This window comes from Patella vulgata, chromosome 7 (genome assembly GCF_932274485.2).
Source record: "Patella vulgata chromosome 7, xgPatVulg1.2, whole genome shotgun sequence".
Taxonomy (NCBI): Eukaryota; Metazoa; Mollusca; class Gastropoda; family Patellidae; genus Patella; species Patella vulgata.
This window is the reverse complement of record NC_065885.2, coordinates 19,912,008-19,932,847: the sequence shown is the minus strand read 5'-3', so window position 1 is coordinate 19,932,847 and position 20,840 is coordinate 19,912,008. Positions and strand designations below refer to the sequence as shown.

The window sequence follows — 20,840 nt, the reverse complement described above, 5'->3', positions numbered from 1 at the left end:
TTTAAGCGTCTGAACGGGCTATTAGATTAATACATGTATGAGCTGTACATGACCGGCTAAAATTTGAGCTTTTCCAACCAATCTGTTGGCTTCATCCTACTTGCTGGGTTAAATGACCAAGTATAATAAGCAAGTCCTTATTCCATTCTCAATGGAAGTATCAGCAAAACAAAGGTTTTGTATTGTTCCTCTAGTTGATGTCGGAACCAAACACAAGGGAAAATAACAGTGTATAGGAAGTATCTCATAAGTCTTAAGGCTTTTAACGACAGCTTCAAGAATATGTCCTTTCATCAATTTGACACTTACTTAGCTACACAAACATCAAAACATTTAAAAGAAAAAACACTTCAAAGAAAAGATGGAAGCATTAAATTGATCAAATTCAGCTTTTAAATTTATATGAAGCAACAAAGACTACCAGAATAATGTAATACATGTTAACAAAATGCAAACTTTTAAAGCTAAGTAAGTTTAACTGCAGAACCTGTGTTTTAAAAGGGTTGACTACATTAATCCAATAGTGCATCAAGTCATAAGAAGTAAAAAGAGCTTTGAACAATAATTCATGACATTAAAGCCATCACGTTTCATCCATTATATAAATAAGAGCATTACAAGGTCAAAATTGTGTACAGCATCAAACTTTGACATTTATAGACAATAGCTAAATTCCCTGATTTAAAGTCCCTGGATTTCCTCTTTAACCATATGTAACCATTTCTAAACCAATTTAAATAAAACATATGATAGTAATACCAAACAGAAAATATTCAGTGCAATTCACATTGACAAGCACTGTACAATTTCATCATTCAGAGAATGTAATCCATAATGCTTCAATTAATTTATTTTCTTTTAAATAAGATATATATATGCTGGATTGTGATTGATGGTGAGATACATGTAGTCCTATCTTCTTCTTTACAAATTAAAGTCACAGATAACAGAAAGAAAATATGTTTTTATGTGCACAGATAAATGTGGCATTAAACTCAGATCCAGAATCTCTAACATATTTGTACCAGTACAGAAAATCTTTGATCCACTCAAGCAGAAGAACATACAGTTTTGATTGTTTTATCATGGCTGTGGCATCAAAAAACATAAAAAAAATGCTAAAGACAAAGACATCATTTAACAACAAATGGTGCCTTCATAAGTTTCTCACGGAATCCTAGACATATTGCAAGTTATTTTATGTTTTGATTTCATAAAGATAAAACATTTTTTTATGACAACAAACAAAAGTTTCTTTCATCTGGTTTTGTTGCAGGCTATATTCTAAGTTGAAAATAAAGAAGTAATTTATGAATATGCACCATGAACTGCATTGGCTATAAAAGGAAATTTGTCAGGTTTATTTCTTTGACCTAACTAGAAGTCTTTGACAATTTATGTAAATATCTACTAGCAATTTCTTATTTTTAGATAAATCAAAACATAAACTTTCATCATTTCCTGACATGACAGAATATCTGCTTGGATTTCATTATTCTACATTCTACATTAAATCGCAAATTCTGTATTATGAAAGTGATAGTTACAATGCCAGCTGTGTCTAAAATTATTTCAGATTTAATTTGATCCATTCCAATGTCTCATTTTCTATAATAAGAGTCCCAAACGACAGTAATGAGCTCTAATAAAGGTTGAACTTGCCTCAGTGAATGTTCAACCACATATGACAAATTATCTATAGTGCAGTGAGGCTATTTCGCCATTATATTCCGAACATGTCCTACGCTATTTCCCAAATGTCCAACCATGAAACATGCCCAATCTGACATCAAGATATGGTGAATAATATTCAATTTTCCAAATTTATTTGACTGTAATGGGTATATTGTTCTATTACTCATCCCGATTATCATTGATAATGGGTCGGATTGATTCGGTAATTAAGTGATCAATGTATTTATCATGTCACACCGCCTATACACCTACCTTGATTAACTACTTAATCTGCCTTGATTGGCTGACTTAATCCTTTGTCGGACAATTCATCAGTGCAATTTTGAACAGAGGTCATTGTATCAATCCATTAAGAGTAATTATAAATTTAATCTACATGATTAACCCGGGATTTCTCCATTGTCAGATATTTTAATCTCCTTGGTGTGGGGGCCAATAACATACGTAGCAACTACCGTAGTCATATATCCTAATAGTATATAACACCTCAGATCAATATATACGATAACTTGTCTGCAATATCAAATCGGGGGAAGCGGACATTAAATAACGCTATTTCACACACAAACATAACGTGTGAAATTAAGAGATGGAAATGTGACTAATGTCGGAGAAAGGATTCTATTTTGATGGCATATTCTCAGATTTATGATATTTTGAATGGGGTTTATGTTTTTAAATACAGTAATGTCAACAAATATTTTGATTTGGGATGGTGTAAGTAGTTAATTGTTTTAGACAATAGCTGGTTCGAGAGTCGAATGCTATGATTTAACAGATGATGTCACTCGCTCAGCGTTGTAGAGCGATGGTTACTGCCAAACAAATTTGAAACAGGTACGAGTTTGCAGTAGTCGGCATACTTTCATTCTATAGTATTATGAATACACATAATTTTGTAGGAATATTACTGACATAAATTGAATACTGCACGGGAACTAAATATGAAAAATAACGAGGTGCCCCCATTTTTATAGGTACGTGAATTTGAAACAGTTATGGGTCAGCAGTAGTCGGCACGCTTTCATTCTATTCTATTACAACACGTAATTTGTTGCCAGGCAAGAAAACATACCCCCACAGCAGCTACGTTGTCCAGGCAATCGTTCATTAACTTTTATGCCTGAAGTCAAAGGTTGGGCAAATAAACCAGTTTAAAGACCTCGGCTCTCTACATCTCTTCGAGAAGAGCTTTTCAAATGCTAGGTTATCTTGGCTGTTTGAGAGTCAGCTTAAAAGAGTTAACTCCAGCTAGTTTTGGGTACCCGTAGCAAGTTATATCTTTCTTTGTACACTACATGTAGTTTAAATATAAACGTTTGAACAGTCTAATAGACAGTTCTGAAACCTTACATCTTCAGTTCCGAGCAGTTGGAACATCTTCTTGGTCTCTACATTCTTACTGATTGAATCCACTGCCCAACACAGCGAACAGTACAAGTATATTTAAGAGAGTGATTTATGATACCAATACCTACAGTAGCCCATCATGTCTGATTGAGAAACTCTTATAACCTAGGGTCAGGTTACTCACATAAGTATGGTGAAGAGTCATAGAGGGCAGCACTTGTCTATTTGATATATTTAACAGACGATCTCCATGCCCACCTGCTGTAGATGTTCGTAAAACACCAACTCAAACAAAATTTTTACCACATAAACATATGTCAAACACTATGATATACACACCTGTCAATCACTTGGTATCAAAGATGATCTTACATTATATGCCAAAGGAACTTTCCATCTTATTTGTTTGATTGACAAATTTATTCAACAAGAAGTTACCACCTACGAATTTGTTTATATCCTGCCAGTTGTCTATAATATTAGAAGTGTTGTGTGCTATCCAATATTGACGTAAAAGACACGTTGAGGGCAAAGGATCACTGCAGACCTTGCCATCAGCTTTACTGCTCAAAATCGTCATTAACCCAGTTGGAGCATAACAGTTAAACCCCATTTCATTTCATACTGATCAAAATACTTTATCATTTCAGTACAGTATCCCAGATCAAGAAAAAGAAAATGACTCAATGTGTGATTTATTGGTGTAAGCGCGTGCCTTTCTTATTCACATATCAAGTCTGGGGTATGTCTAGGATTGTACAGAAAGTTGTGAGTTGTCAAACAGGATTTATGATAAATCTCTCATCTCGTTTAACAATATGACAAGTGGGAGTGGGCTTAGATATATGATCAAATCATTACTCAATTTCCAAAAATACACATAAATCCACAATCTCCAAAAACCTTATCAAACGATTTCTAAGTATGTTGGAGTGGAAAGTTAATCCCAAACTAAATGCTAAAATAGACTATAAATTTTAACATCAGACTGAAATCTATGAGATATGTAGTGTGGATAATCCAGTCCACTAGCTAAGCTGAGACACACATGCCAGGGTCTGGAACAACTCAATGTTTAATTTTAATTCTTGCAATTTAAAAAAGACTCCTTGTTTCACCGGTTTGTCCACAGGTGCTGTAATCATTGTAGTTATAGTGAGAGGTCAATGCACCTGGTGATCATGGCAAGTTGACAACTGGATGCTTAAGCATGCACATACATGTACATGTATTTGAATTTGTTTATCCTGTTATGTAAATTACGTCACCACTGTAGATATAGACTTAAGTACTAGTAATTTACAATATACATTTTGCGAGTTCTGCCAGGCTATGATACTGGTAGTTTGTAGAATGATTTAACAGTACTTCTAATTGATGAATTGTTTGTGTGTGTGTGTGTGGTGGGGGGGGGGGGGGGGGTAAATACAGTTATGAATGATTTTTCATGTTGTGAGTATTCAAAGTACTTACCAGTATCCTATAGAAGGATGTTCTTTTAAAACAAATGTAGGTATAACAGGTAACTTCTTCAATTCATTTTTTGTTTCTTCATCACTACAAAATAAAAATATTGAAAAACATTAATTAAATGTATTTTACATTTTCACAAAATGTAATGTGTGCATTCTAGTCATTTCAACAACAACAAAAAATAGACTGTCTCATGTACAAAGACGGAAAAAGAAAACCCTCAGCTTGTAGTGTACACTATTCAGAAAACCCAAGTTTTAAGTTACTTTTCTGAGATTTTCATATTTAAGTAAAAGCCCATTCCTTCCGTACCTCACACAAAATACTATTTAGAAAAGAATCTTTATTAAGTGCCAAATGAAGAGCTTACAGTGTCAACACATGGTTTCTCAAACAGCTCTAAATTACCTCTTCATTCAATACCTGTTGTTTATGTTCTCTTTATATCTATCAAAGGAATGGAGTGTCATTTATACCTGATCCAAGTATTCAGTGACGCCCAAATAAAAAGCGAATTTTGTTTTTTAGACAGTCATTAAAGTATAGCAGAAATATGAAAATTCTGAATTCTAACCCTAACAAGTTTTAATTTATCATATCTTTGTAAATATTGAACAGAATTCAACCATTTTTGGACTGATTCATCTTTCACAATATTGTAGTAGTTGGCAAGGTATTCAAAATCCCTTCAAAGATGATCAGAGACTTTAATTTTACACATATTTCTTTGAACTCAACTTATAATTATCACAATTTGTAAATGTAGCCAGAAGCTAAACTCATTTTTTATTTAGCTTGGCTTATTTAAGCACTACCACTTCAGAGATCATACAACTTTTTCAAACTGTACTATAATAGTTCCATGATTTTGTGAATTGGGCCCCTGTAATTCAAATCTCATTTTAATATCATTGTGTATTCATCTCACCCTTCCTTATTGAAAATTTACCCAAAATTTCCAAATATTACACACGAAGTACATAAGTCACTTTACAAAAGTATTATTAAGTCAGGCTAGTGTAGCGTTCACACGCACTATAAGCCAAACCAGCTTAACTGTTCTAATAGTCAGTATTCTGTAACTAAGGTTTTCCCTTTAACCTCACACAAATACCATACTAGAAGACTATCTATATATCACATCTTGTCCATCATACAGGAGAGTTTGTTAACATAACCTCAATGTTCTAGCTAACAGTTTACTATACTGTAGTATCTTATTCACTATTTGTATTTCACACAATTTCCTTACTTTCAATGTCTGTCATTCATATTCACAATCATTAATGACAGACAATGTATAATACATGTATCATATAGTCTATAACCAACAACCCTATTTTTCAGTGTAAACTCAGAATCATAGAATATCTAAGCATCATGTAGTGAAATAACTATTCCTGGTATAGAATTTAATTGTAGAATTGTATAGTGGAACCCTTATATTTTCTCTAATATATTTAGGACTAAACACTTTTCTTTGATTCAATATTTAGTTTTGCTCACTTTCACACTAATGAAGAGCAAGTACTTTTAAAATGAAGTAAAGTTCAAATACTGACTTGTCTTTAATTATTTAGGCATACATAGATAGGTTTTTCTTTTTAGATTCAAAATCTTGGGTTATCCACATTCCTGCTTCAAAGTCTTCATTCAGACCATAAATAAACTAATTGAGATGTTTTCTGTCAATGCCTTTATTCACACATTCACACAAGACGTCATTCAGTCAATGTGCCAATTGTCACAGTTCACATCTATACACAAAATATTTCACTTTCAACCAAAGATTAGGTTTAATTGAGCCACCTTTCCTAACCTTCAACTGTTGTCTATTTCACTTTTCTTTCCTTTAAAGAAGAAGTAATTACTGAAGTGTCAACAAAATAATTGGTTAAATTGTAACAGTTAATGTTTAAAATTCAAGTGCGAAACATTTTTTGGAACCTTTCCAAACTCTTCCAGACTTTAGATTCAATTAAACAGTTGAAATAGGAAAGATTCTTCAAAACAAAATATTTATCTCTCCAGCAAGGGTTTAAACTCAAACTTATCTTTGATGAGCAAGGTCTACATTTGACATCAAAAGATTTAATTGTTGGTATTAAATTTCTACCGGACATTATTGATTAACTATCTTTAAGGATGTTAATCTTTAGTAGAACTACATGTATGTTCAGTCCTTACTGCTGAATGAGACAGTTCCACACCTACTTGAGATGAAAATTATGATGCTGAGACCAAACCTATCTTTTTATTCGAATGGTATTAATATACCAGTATCTTTCTAAAAGAGTTTACCAGGAAAGCAACCTTACCAGCTTGAGCTAAATTAAAATATATCTTAGATGAAGAAATCATTGGTTAGCTCTTGTAATAATCTTAAATTCTTTATAGTTCCTGTGGTTTTCATATCAAATACATTTCACAATTCTTTCTCAGTGCACTATCTTAAATGAATTAATAACTGAAATCTTCCAATTTCCGCTCCCCTGCCTGATAGTAGATTGTCTTGTATTATTACTATTAATTTAATTTAACATTTATCTATGTTTCATGATTCTATAATTTCCATTTATTCAGTCAATGCAATATTAAAGAATATTAAATAACTCCATAATTAAAATTGTCTGATATCGTGAAATTTCCATTACCATATGATATAATACTATCATGTACGATGAATAATTTCTAGCAACTTCCCATGCCATTAAAAAACATGGCTCTTTGTTGTGTGCAATGTTTGTTTTTTTATGCGACAGGAAGTGGATATAATTATGATAGAGGAGATTTGTTATACCAACTTTACATATAGAAGAGTGAAATCCTTAGGAAGGTTTATGTAGTCGACAGTCTTGACATTCTGGCTATATAAATTATTAGATGGTTATCATTGTAAAAAGTACCATTTTGAATTGCCTGTACAGTTACTGTTAGGTTTTTGTTGTTGGCCAATTTGTCCTGCTCTATTATATATATACATTTAAATCATGCATTGTTTCTATTAGCTCAAAGCTTGCTATAAGCTAGATCTGATGACAAGACTGCAAAACAAGATGGTTCGGTAACTGTTTTAGCAGGGGGAAATAAGGATCAACAAGCTTCAAAATCACCCATGAACATATCCTAACCCTGCTTTTTCTACATGTAATTTAACATTAGGTTAATATAGAAGCTGTTTGAAGTACCCAAGAGTATACATATGAATGATATCTTGGTCAAGTAAAAGCTTGATTTTAATACTTGATGAGATGTGATTTATTATACAGACAGAACCAAAGGAAGATACTAATAAAGATAGTTGATATAAAATTAGGGACATATTGCCTAAACTAATAGAATCTCACCTTTACTCTACCAACTTGACCTAATGCCATTCCCAATGAGTAGATTTAATCATATAAGATGTAAACTATTGTACTGTACATGTGTTTAACACCTTTCTCTGATTATTCTCTTTGGACCTGACCTTCATTTATTTTAAACTCTTGTAAACTTCAAAGCAATAACAGGAATATAGTTAGGCTGGAATCAAAGACAGGCAATGTGGAGCTCTCTTTTCTGATACCATAGATAATACTCCATGGACATAATTGCTGTCTCAACAACACTTGTTGATAAATTTTGTTAGAACAAAACAGTGATATTATTATACGCTAATAAAAAAATGGAATTCACAAAACACAATTCCACAACATTTCAGTTTTTGGCTTCTTTAACTTTTAAGACCTTGAACTTTGTTAGTACACAACCTGTTGACTTGGATATAATTTAGGCAACAGTCAGCATGTTAAATAAATACAACTCATTTACAAGTCATGTCCTTTTTTATCTTCACAACTTATCTCAACTTCATGGCATGATTATTTTAACAGACTTCTTGCTTGGTGCCACAGAATATATATTTATATTGTAATACACCTATACTTGTGCATCACAACAATGGAAGTCATTATCCAAGTGATGTGTACAAATTCATGTGAAAAGAGACATTGCATTGGTTGTTTGAAACTGAAAATTGGAAAAAAAATCTGACTTCGATCATTGCCGAATGGAAATGAAATCGAATGGGATTTAACATCCTACTGTTCTGCCATGACTGGGCTAGTTTCCAGTGAGATATCTTGCTTAAGAATGAGATATGTTTTCCACCATGTTTATTCCGAAATTATGACTTCATGTACATATACTTTTAATCTCACTTCAGCATTTCACACTTTCAGGGAATATTGCACACTTCCAGTTTGGGGAGTTGAAGTGGAAGTTCGACTTCGGCCATAGTTTCTGCACAGTATTTTGAAAATACCCTACTGATGCTTTTTTTTTGACAATAAGGAAATGACTTGATGACACACCTATATTGAAAGTTGCCCTAGCATTTGCCTATGATGATGCTGCTACATCATAGTATTCTGTAAATAAAAGTGACAAGCGGTAGAATAACAATACTCTGGTAGTGTCATGTATTTATAACCACATGTAACAGGTTCTCTATTACTAGAGAAGTTAATTATTATGCCACTGTAGCAGTTGGAAGAAAATAAACATTGCACAAGTAAAAAATAAACTACTTGGAATCAAGTCAAATATCTTACACAGCTTCTTGATCATAGTAAACTAGGTGAATAGCGTTATTTTCTACAAATTGTTAAAATTCTACATTCTGTCCCATGTCTACATTTCGTATTTACCAGAACAAACGAGGAATTATTCTACATTTCATATTTCAAATAATGCATCATTCTACCTAGTACATTTCATATTTAAAATAATGCATCATTCCAAATTTCATATTTCAAATGGTGCATTATTCATAATTACATAGGTGAATCATTTTTTTTACAAACTGTTATTTCCTGGTCGTCGTGTTAATTAGTCTGATCACATGATACCAAAAAATAGTTCAAAAGCTGTTTTATTGTGACTAATACAATGGAAAGTTGTGGCAACTGTCATTTTCATAGTAATTATTACAATGGGAAGTCGTGACAACTGTCAATTTAGGCCAAGGTACTTAGAAGTCTTTATAGATGACAAACAGGTGGTTATTATATACAGGATGAGACTAGATCAGGTTTATAATAGTGTAGACAAGTTATATAATATTATAGTATGATGATCTAATGTCACTTATAGTATTACATACTCCTTGCTATACATTCTTATCTCACAGACAATTACAGTCTCACATCATTACAATATTTACTCATTTTCTATCATCATTTTATATCAAGAAAGATTAGCAGTCAGGTTAATTTACCATCCGGTCCTTACTCTCCATCAAAGATTGTGCTGTAACAGTATTGAGATTGAGGCTGGACTCAGCTGGTAGTAATAGAACATTTAGATCTCTATTCTCACCACGGGTAGCTACATTGAACACTGTTAAACAAAGGGAAAGGTCAATATGGATTTCAACAACAGAGATAGTCAATTTCTAATATAATTCTGTCTATCACATAGATGACTGGCATTCTTATGGATTATCTTACCATCTTATTTTCTTTTAAAATCATATAAGCTTATATAATCAAATTAGAAACATATGTAATTCCAGACAAAATAAAATGACCTATAAATTCCTGTATATAAATGATCAAATCTTTCAACAAATAGATCTTTAACACAGTTAAAAACATCCAAATACTCCACATTAAAATGTGTCATTTGTTGAAAGGGTAATCAAAAGAGCTAGGATAGGTTAAAGAGACTGTGAAATGTTTATGATATTGAAGAAGTGTATTATATGTCAATCAAATAATGTTTAACATGAAAACTTACTTTAGAATGTAATAAAATTGACTGCTTCACTGAACCGATACACACTAAATACAATTGTTGATATCCTATCATCACCCACACCTTACTACTGTACATCAATAAAATATGACTTCAGTATAAACAACATTACACACAGTCTGTGTCATCACTACCTAAATAGTACTACTTCAACAATAATAACATTACTAAAATTCTCACGCTCTATTACTAGAAGGAAAACAACACCCTATTTCCCCCCCCCCCTCAATCCCTCCCTCTGAAACATCAAAACAAATCTTGCTGGTCTTTTATATGTTCGTAAAATTATACCTAATAATCTGCTTCAATATTTTCTAGTCTGAATGTCTATATTGTTGCTGTTGTAAGTTTACTATATTACTATACATAATAATATACATGTATCTTTATCTTACCCAGAAGTATATCTTTAATAGACCATTGATATTCCACTGGCAGCTATAATCCAGAAACTACATTGACGTGTAGATTCTTAAACTGGACTAGACGATTCCTCAACACTATGTAGAGTCTGGTACAACACTGTGTCTAGGATGATCTGTATTATACTGCCCTGTAGACTAGGATTAACATGTATGTGATTGAAGATGGTATTTACACTATTAGACCTCCTCTCATCACCTCTACTTGACAGTGTAATAATCTTATAGTGGTTTACTGTACACTCTTCAAACAGTTTTATAGATCAGTCTATTTATACAAACAGGGGGGGGGTTGGACTAGATGTAAATGTACATGTACATGTATGTACCACAACTTTAGATTTATGCTGCTTGAAATTGACATTTTTATTAAACAATCTCACTTAAGAAAAGGTGAATCAACATTCAGAAATTTTGCAGGTCAAATGGATCAAAGATATTCTCTCGACTTTTAAATAACTTATCAAGCTAATGCTAATGGAATTTTAAGTTATTTGCAGGGCCATAATATAAATTAACCAGCCTTCTTTCGAAAAGGGGTGGGGGGCACCATTCAGCCACATAGTTCTATACAGTGCAACACCCTTCGCCCGTCCCAAACTTATTTTTCTCAAGTAACTGCCTGTGATTGATTTTGAACCGTGAAGAAATTTGAATATAATCTTGTATATCTGAGTAGCAGACGGAGCAACAGAGATGACACTGTATAAGTTTAACCGAAGGTGTGGTTATATCAAGGTTGTTGATATTATAAAAATAATACTCATGAACATAAACAACATAAAAACAGTGGTGTTCATTTCTTTCTAATTTTGTCACGCCTTTTATTTTACTTAAAGTGACAAAACTGTTAGATTAATATCTGAAATCATTCTGGCATACGGTGTATTTTTCTACCTCAAATCCACATTCTATCAGCTTTACTCGCAGAATTGCTGGCATTGAAAATAAAAGTGGTGAACAGTTTAAGAGATCAATTTGATTACTATTCCAATTAATTATAAACCCGGTTGTGTGAACATTTTTCTCATTTGATAGAAAATGTCAAAAGAAACAGAATGAGAAGCATTCATGGGTATTTGCAGTCAATAAATTTACTAAATTGTCTGAAATGTGATCGTTCCAATTAAGCCTAATCAAATTATCAGAAATATGAACATTTTCTGATCTGAAAGGTAACTTTGTTGATTAATATAGTTAATTCATGATAGAGGAAGGATAACAGACAATGACAAACTAACAAGGACTAAAACATGTGCTTGTTATCTAATGGGTCAGTTTGTCCACTATACATAGATAGTCAAACATTTATGTTTGTAAGTAAAATGTCACCATATGTTAAAATAAATGAATTTCCGTCAAATTAGGGCTACGTTTGTTGGTAATTTAGGGTGTAACTTCCCATGATAAACACAACTTTGTGCCAAGATTGTTGGCCTTCAAACAAGATGGTTGCTGAACAGGTTGTACTAAAGTAAAACCACTCTATTAACATTCTTAAGTATTTTGTCGTCAATATTTTAACCCAAATAATCTAATTTTAGAAATGTCATAAGTCAGGTGTAAGTTTGTTTTAATATAATTTATTTGGTCAAGTTCAGCTGATAAATCTACTTGTTGATCAAAAAAACTATCTTCATATCAGCAAATTCAAATATAACTGACTAGTCTCTATATAACTGGGGTTTATGATGTCCAGTCTCTCTATATATATATATTACTGGGATTTATTATTCCGGGGATCACAGCACTTGGCTAAATGAGTAAGACGCTGGCTTGCTACTCTGGAGGTCGGGTATTCGATCCCTACATTGGCCGAGAAAGTTCATCCAGATTTTCCGGCGTGGTTGCCCCTTGTCAATGATGCAGGATCAAGGGTCTGACAAGGACAGCGGGTCTAGTCGTTCGGATTGTATAAAAAACAGAGGTCCTGTGCACATAAAAGATCCCTTCACAGTTGGAATTCGATATAAGAGTAGGCCGTAGTGTCGCTGTCTGAGCAAAATTCCCTCATAGCACACTGTATGGCATATGCCTGTCTTTATTAGCCCAGTTCGGAGCAGAACAGTAGGACATTAAACCCCATTTCATTTAATTTCCAGTCTCTAATAGCCCATTCAGACGCTTATTTTTAAACCAGGTCATAATCGCTGGGGTTTTTAAGACAGAATCGTGTTGCGTTCACACATACTATAAGCCAAACCAGTTTAACTATTCTGACCTCTTCGGTCGGAGGTTAGAGTTAACTACGCATGGGCAGCTTTATATTTTTTATTTGGTTCTCGCACGCTTTTGATAACATTGGCACTGTCTGACCCCGATATTTTCACAGGAATGTAACTTACTGCGTACTGCGCATGCTCAAAGCAAGCTGGAGCCGGGGTTTTTAAGCCAACCCGTTCAGACGCCTAAGATGAACCACTTTAAAATAAAAAGCTTTCTCAAAGACAGGTCGCGAGCTGGGTTTTTTAAACTGGTTTATTTGCCCCACATTTGCGTTCAGACGCTTAAGTTAAACTGGTTTAACGATCCCCTGGGTTTTTAAACCAGTCTGACCATGACCAGTCTGAAAATAATTGGGGTTTACGATGACAAGTCTCTATATCATTGCCTGTATGTAATATATCCTACAGTATAATTGGTATTTAATTCTCCACCCATCATCTGTTGTCCACATTCATGTATAATCCATTCAATAAATTCTCTACATATACTTCAGTTTAATTTACATAAACAATATTTTTCAAAAACAATTGCCGCACCCAAATGATATGCCAAATTATATTTTTAAAGGTATTAAGCTGACACTTTTTTCTGAATTAGTCAGGCCCTGAACTTGTACTTTGCTTCACCATATTCATGAATGAAGGTAAAAAAAATAATTGAGCTCCAGATCAAATATACTTTTCTCAGAAACAATCAGTCTGCTGTACAACAAAATCGATATTAAGAATAAAACAAGCCAACAGTGAGGCTGATGTCCCCCGCCGAAATCCACAAATAAATAGATGACATATATTAATGAATCGCACATCTATTTTTTTCAAAAGTTTCGAGCAATCAAACTGATTATCAACTATACACTAAGTTTCATCACTCTCTATCAGATAGAATCTTGTCCCAAAGCATTGACCAAGGAAATTGCTTATCTCTGCTTAGCTTTAGCTTGATATGTCCAGACGAACATCTACATCAAGTTTAAACATTCTACCTCAATTGACCAATCAAAATGCTTATTGCTAAGCAGGCAATTCTCATCATCAAACTTAGTCAAGGTATTGATGCAATGAAACTATACACCAAGTTTCATCACTCTCACTTAATTAGAACTAAAGTTATCGTGTTCCAAAGCATCAACCAATCAAATTGCTTATTTCTACTTACCATAAACAGAAAATGCTCATCTTCGCACTCTATCAAGGCATTGACCTCATAAACACCTACACCAAGTTTGAACATTCTAGCTCAATTAGAAGGAGAGTTATTGTGTTCTAAAGTCTCGGCCAATCAAATTGCTTACCGCTCTGGTTACCCCGAGCAGAAAATGCTCATTATCGAACTTAGTCAAGGTATTGATGTAATGAAACTATACACCAAGTTACATCACTCTCACTTAATTAGAACTAAAGTTATCGTGTCCCAAAGCATCAATAAATCAAATTGCTTATCTCTGCTTACCCTAAGCAGAAAATGCTCATCTTCGAACTCCATCAAGGCATTGATCTAATAAACACCTACACCAATTAGAAGGAGAGTTATTGTGTCCCAAAAAATTCTAACGGACAGACAGACAGACGGACGAATCCATTTTAATAGTCCCCTGCTTTCATCGAAAGGCGGGGGACAATAACCTTGATAATTTGTATAATTCTTAAATTGGGTGTAGGCAAATGCTGACCTTTTCCAACTTTCTAACTAACAGATAAGACAGATAGGACTATCACTTGTTGCACAGATTTACATCTTTTTCCCATCAATTTCATATTAATTTATTCTGGGACATTCTGTGGTTAAAAGCAGAATGACCTGTTACAATAACCTGACAATTTATCTTGCCCTATTATTGACTCCACCAGTAATTTCAACTGTATCATTTACCTTGCTGTCAATCTCACATGCAATTCACATGCAATCAGAAACGTTTAAACTTCACTCTGACACATAAATTGCATTTAATTGAAATAAATTGTAGGATAGTTTTGTGTAATTGAGAGCTGATTTAATAAGGAGAAGTTAACTCTGATAGCTGTCTGTTCAATAATGGCTCTCTAGGTCATACCTCATGTCATTTTTTATAGAAGGTCAAAAACATGCAGTGGGATTGAAAGGATGTAGCCATCTTTAATTATTAATATATTGTTGTTTTGGATTTGCTGTTCCAAAATCAACCTAATCGCTAGTCCCTTTGAATGAATGTATTTATCTTTTAAATATAGTCTGGTCCAATCGAAATATTAGTCCCTCTCATTAAACAGTAAATTAAAACAAAATAAAAAACAACTAATAGCAAAGAAACAGGCCAGATGAAATGAAAGTCAACAATACATGGTAAGTCTATGACAAAAGTACATTTTCTTCACCAATATTAATTGACCTAACTCTTATTTATACTGTATCCTGATAAAACCCACCTAGAACCATTCTCAGAACAGTTAAGCCTGGTATTTGTCACAGAAACAGTAAATTTTGTTAGCTATGTTGATTTCAAGCGGCTAATACATTTATTCTATTCTTTAAATGGCATTTAGTAATTGGAACATAATCAAATATTTGTGTTATATGCTTGATAACGACTTGTGAAATCTTGTTGAAACGTCGCAGTGAAATAAACCACAGTAATTGTTATCCATAAATAGTGTGTTATTTGGCTAATACATTTACAGTCCCTACTAAATGCATCCACCTAACATACTTGTTCCTGAATTGAGATCACCTTATTTCATTTATTTGTAAATGGTGTTCTATCTGGATTAAAAGAGTATTCCAAGGTTGAAATTTGACAACACAATCTTTAAATTTACATTGTAACCTATATGTGACTAAAGTTTAATTAACACATCAATTTGTCTACAAGAAAAAATGTTGAAAAAAAACCTGTACAGGAAGCCATATCTCTCCACTACATGACATGTAAGTATTCATCCTTAATTACTAAAATGCTTCACAAAATCCAATTTAGCAACAAAAAAGCCTGTTCAACAGCTTTCACTTAAACACGACCACTACATTCCATTGAAGTGGATTGTAAAAACTTAATTTGACTCATCAGGAAAAAACACTGCATGTAGGTCTTTTTTTAACAATGATTTTCTTTCCATTTAGCAACAGAAAGTAGATGAAGTACAGGTTGGTCTGTCCTTAGAATTGCTGAAAGGATATGTATTGTCATACAATTCATTGAATTAAAACAAAAACATTTCAATCCAGTTAGCACTTTAAAATCTTTTTACAATTGTTACCAAAGGGAAGTACCTTGAATTAAATACACTTTCAAACCTTTTATGTATGTCAATAATCTACATAACAAAACAAGTAGAGAATATTTAGTTTCAATATTCAATTTATTTGGGAGTAAAAGTTCAAACAATAGAACAATAGTAAATTCTTTACATCAAAAAAATATAGAAAAGATGTTTCTTTATAATAACCAGCATTTTATTCATTTCCTTTTTGTCTCAATCAAGAATTGTAATTTCTAAGTCCATGTCAGTTTGTTGTCATCTATGACATTATTCCATAATATATTTTCCACCTTACATGTAGTTTTAGACTGGCTATCAGTCTATAGAAATACTATAGTCATGATCCTTGATTTGCTTATCTCATTTTCACAGACTTGGCTAAGGGAACAGAAATAAGATCCTTGCCACAGTTTTCAATTATCAGATCCTCTGAGGAATTTTATCAAACATGTCACTTACTGACATGACATATCGATTTAAGCCCTTAAAAAAAGTAGATTTTACATAACACTAGCAGTCACAATAAATTGCTAGTATGACAAAATCAACTGACGGTTGTATGATAATATAAGGACTTAGAAACGACACAGAAAAATATAAGTATTAGAATATACCTAACAGTCTACAGTCTAATATACTTATAAATAAGGAAAGTCTACTAAAAGATAAAGGACAGCAAGAAATGTTCAATCCCTCCTCTTAAAAGAGTACTTGTTTTACAGAATCCATTGTAGCTTCAGGCAAATGACAATTATCCCAGTCTAAGTAGAAAATCATGCTCAGATTAATCTAGCAATAAAATGGAATCTGTGGGTATTAATGCACCTTATTTAGATTTGTAGTTAATCAAACATATCTTTAGATAAGATAAATATCACCCTCAGCTAGTTTATACAATGCAGTCCTAAATGCTTAAAGAGACATTACAGTTTCTGAGATTTTTGCTGTCTGGAAAAATATATTTGATTTGATTAAATTTAACTACACAATTAAATGGGAATAAACTACACTAAGGTACACAATTGAAGACATGTCCATCAAGCAATCGACAAGACACTTTCAACTTACATTCTATAAACATTTCTTAAGTAGGATTTAGGTTATTTTAAATATCGATAGTGGTACTGTTCAAAATTTACTATGAATTATTATGCCCTTTTTGGTAAGATATGTTTTTATTGCATATATCCTATTGTCTGACAGTCTATGTTCATCATATATTCTGGAACAATTGAGATTTAAGCAACTTTCATTCATCCAAACAACTGATACATGTGCAGAAGGTCTTATGAAAGAAAACAGCATAATGATGTGAATTTAGCAAAGGAATGTGACAGATATTGATTTCAAGTTATAAACACGCATGCTTCCAGAAGCAGATGCCCAATATTTATATCATTAATGACAAAATAATTCCCAATAGTACATGGTACAAATCATGATAGTAATGAGAGGTGAGGGTTTTCCTGGTAATAATATTTATTTAGTTAATGATATAAGAATACATCTCTAGCTCTCTAACAAAATCATTATAAGATTGATTGTTAAATGAAGTTAAAGAGAGAGAGACTTGGTTATAACTGGACTTAACACAAACTTGGTCATTTTGGGACTAATATATGGTAAATTTTATTTCAATAATTTGCTTGCGTATAGATGTGTTTTTGCGGTGGGAGAAAACAGGAAGACCTGGAGAAAAACTCACCAGGTTAGGTAGGCGACCCTTCTGCTTGTCACATGCAAATGTGGTGTCAATACCAAACCATGTGACTCAATGACTGACCTTATGATCTAAAGTGCACACATTAGACCTTTTGACCACCTAAGGTTCGCTATCACTTCCAAATAAAATTCTGTAACTATTCCCTGTGATTCCCATTCAAAAACACTGCTTGATAATAATTAACTAACCAATGACTTCAACTGATTTAGCTAATGAAATGAAATTTATATCAACCCCCATGGGGTAAACTTTGTTTATCTAATGATGTGTAATGTTTAAACAATGGAAGAATTTAATGAATTAGCTCTGGGGAAAAATTGCACTCATTTTTGTCAGAATAAAATTTGTTATTATGCTAAAAGTAACTGATAGCATTTATTATTCGTATTTATGCCATAAGCCATGATACAAATAGATACCTTGCTTATAAAATTGTATTGTCGTTCATTCTGTGGTCCTTAAGGCCTGATATAATGATAACCTAAATCAAGTCTATCACAGGCTAATGAAACACATTATGAGAAATCGGTCAGTGTACCGGTTAGTTGCCATTTCATATTTTGGTTATTTTGAGACTAACATGGCATTTCTATTTTTCATGATTAACTATATTATGTTTTGCTTGCTTAATCACATGATTTAATTATGACGTCACATAATTCAGACCACTCTTTAATTCTTTTTGTGGCAAAATTGGGTTTTTATTAAGGTAAAAAGTTAAATCTGTTTTTGCATAATAAATGTACTGCAATAAAATCTTTATTTAACCAGGTGAAACACAAGCACCTTTAATATTTAAACACCCTAAAAAATAGCTGTATAATGACATGACTTCCAGGTTTATAACATCCGTAAGTCGTCAGACACTTCAAATCTGTTCTTTGAAATTTGTTTTTGTGCCCCGATGGAAGTGCTTCTGCCTTCTTTACTTTGAATTTTTTTACATGCAATACTAATTTACACAGAGAATCTCAGTTTTTTCGTATCATCATAAATACTAGATACAGGTTTTACCAATGACAAGTTGGATTTGATGCCCATTGTTATAATCTCAAAATGATAGTCGCCCAAAAAGTACAGAAATTGTGTTTCTTTAAATGTGCAAATTATATGTAAATATGGTCATACCTGATGTAATCACCATGTGACAGCTGTAATACATGGGCTGCTAATTCAAATACTGTTTCACTATCACACTCTATCAGACCCTGAAATACACATTAAAAACAATTTTATAAATTTGATATTTTTACAGCTAGTATTGTCTCGAACACTGTATTTTATTATACTCTTATTAAACAAGTTACATAATTTTCAAACACGCCTGACTGTGTTAAGTCATCTTTTCGTATGAAACACAATATGTAGTAATTACTAAGTGTGAACTTCATACCTTTATCAATATTATATTAATGTTCCACTTGATCTCACAGGATTTGTTATAAACAGACTATATTAAATAGACATTATTGAAGCTCCTACTTGATATATGGTGGACAATTTACATAGAGTACTACTTATTAATAAACAATAAAAGAGTTCATAAGGTCAAAATCGCTTGAAAGCCCATTACTTACAATAACCATTTTGAAAGACAAAAAGTTGAGAAATGTCCTAAAGTGACCCAAAACACAATATAATAAATATTTGAAAGTGATAGACCAAGTTGAACTAAAAAACAAATTTTGACAGTAGGATCGAAAGACATTGGATGTAGGCTGGGTTATGAAATGTTCAGGTACTCATATCAACGATATCTCAAATTGCAGGTGATAGAGACACAGACATCTAACTTTGTCTCTAGGTAAAGCTTTTTTTCACACATTTGTTATCAGGCAGAAAACACTACCACTGTATGAAATCAGACAAGTGTATTAACATTAAAAATGGGAAGTGTATACATTATATTGTATATGTATCTATACTGATACATATAAATGTTTAATAAATAGTAGAAACTTTGGTGTGAAATAATTGGACAAGGGCATTGAGTCATTGACTACATGTTAAAATGATATAGATATCGTAATTTCTCACCTTGAATACTGTTTGTCTTGCATTAAGATAAAATAATTCTACTGTTGCTATATCACGTAATAATCCTATAGTTTCTATATAAAATCTGTAATAATATACAAAATATACATAAATAATTAATAGTTACATTTCATATACATTATTTTTATATCAATGCTTCTCCCTGGATATAGACATAAAAAGAAGAGTGTTTAGCGCCTCATTAACACAATTCATATGACATTTTGAGACATTTTATTAATTACTTCGCAATGATAAAGGAAGAACAAAACACATACTTATGGAAAACAGCTACTAGTGTATTTAAGGCGACGTTTCGTAGAGTATTCTCTGTTGTTACTCTATCCAGTAACTCAATGCCATTTAAAGAAGATAAACGAAGAATTTTGTTTGGGCAGCAGCATTATACATATATTCAATTAATTCAAGCGGCAAAGTGATCTTTTACAAGCTGTAACATTACCAATTTGTAGACATAACCCCTTCCTATCTTGCCACCACACAACTACAGCTGTCCATTCTACCCAGTTGCAGAATTAAAGGACTTAAATGGACAAATGTCATATACATTACCAGTAAATATCACTTACCGAATTGAGAAATGTAAAGTTAAAACACCATTTTTCTTGGGAAAATCATGATCTAATACACGTTTCTCCGAATTTAACCAATTATAATGTCCTCTGAAAAAGGATACAAAAACTTTAAGGTTTCAATTTCACAATGACACAAAATAAATCACCCTCTATTCATTCATTTGAAATAGAAAAACATAAATAGGATACTATGTGAGTTATTGAAGTAAAAACCTGACATAGAAGACTTTAATAACATATTGTATTATATCGTATAGGAAAGTGTTTTTATTGTTAAAAGGCA

The 20,840-nt window shown here is 32.5% G+C and overlaps 1 protein-coding gene across 6 annotated transcripts in view; it reads right to left on the bottom strand.

The window, feature by feature from the left end:
• The window catches only part of LOC126826914 (FERM domain-containing protein 4A), a 117,733-nt gene that overhangs the window by 35,813 nt on the left and 61,080 nt on the right, over positions 1-20,840 (bottom strand). For all 6 annotated transcript variants that reach the window (XM_050556054.2, XM_050556048.2, XM_050556049.2 and 3 more), the window contains exons 4-7: positions 20,552-20,644; positions 19,962-20,046; positions 19,053-19,132; positions 4,519-4,602 (exon numbers count right to left, since the gene is read on the bottom strand). In XM_050556054.2, coding sequence (XP_050412011.1) covers positions 4,519-4,602; positions 19,053-19,132; positions 19,962-20,046; positions 20,552-20,644 — 342 coding nt within the window. The remainder of the gene's footprint in view (positions 1-4,518; positions 4,603-19,052; positions 19,133-19,961; positions 20,047-20,551; positions 20,645-20,840) is intronic.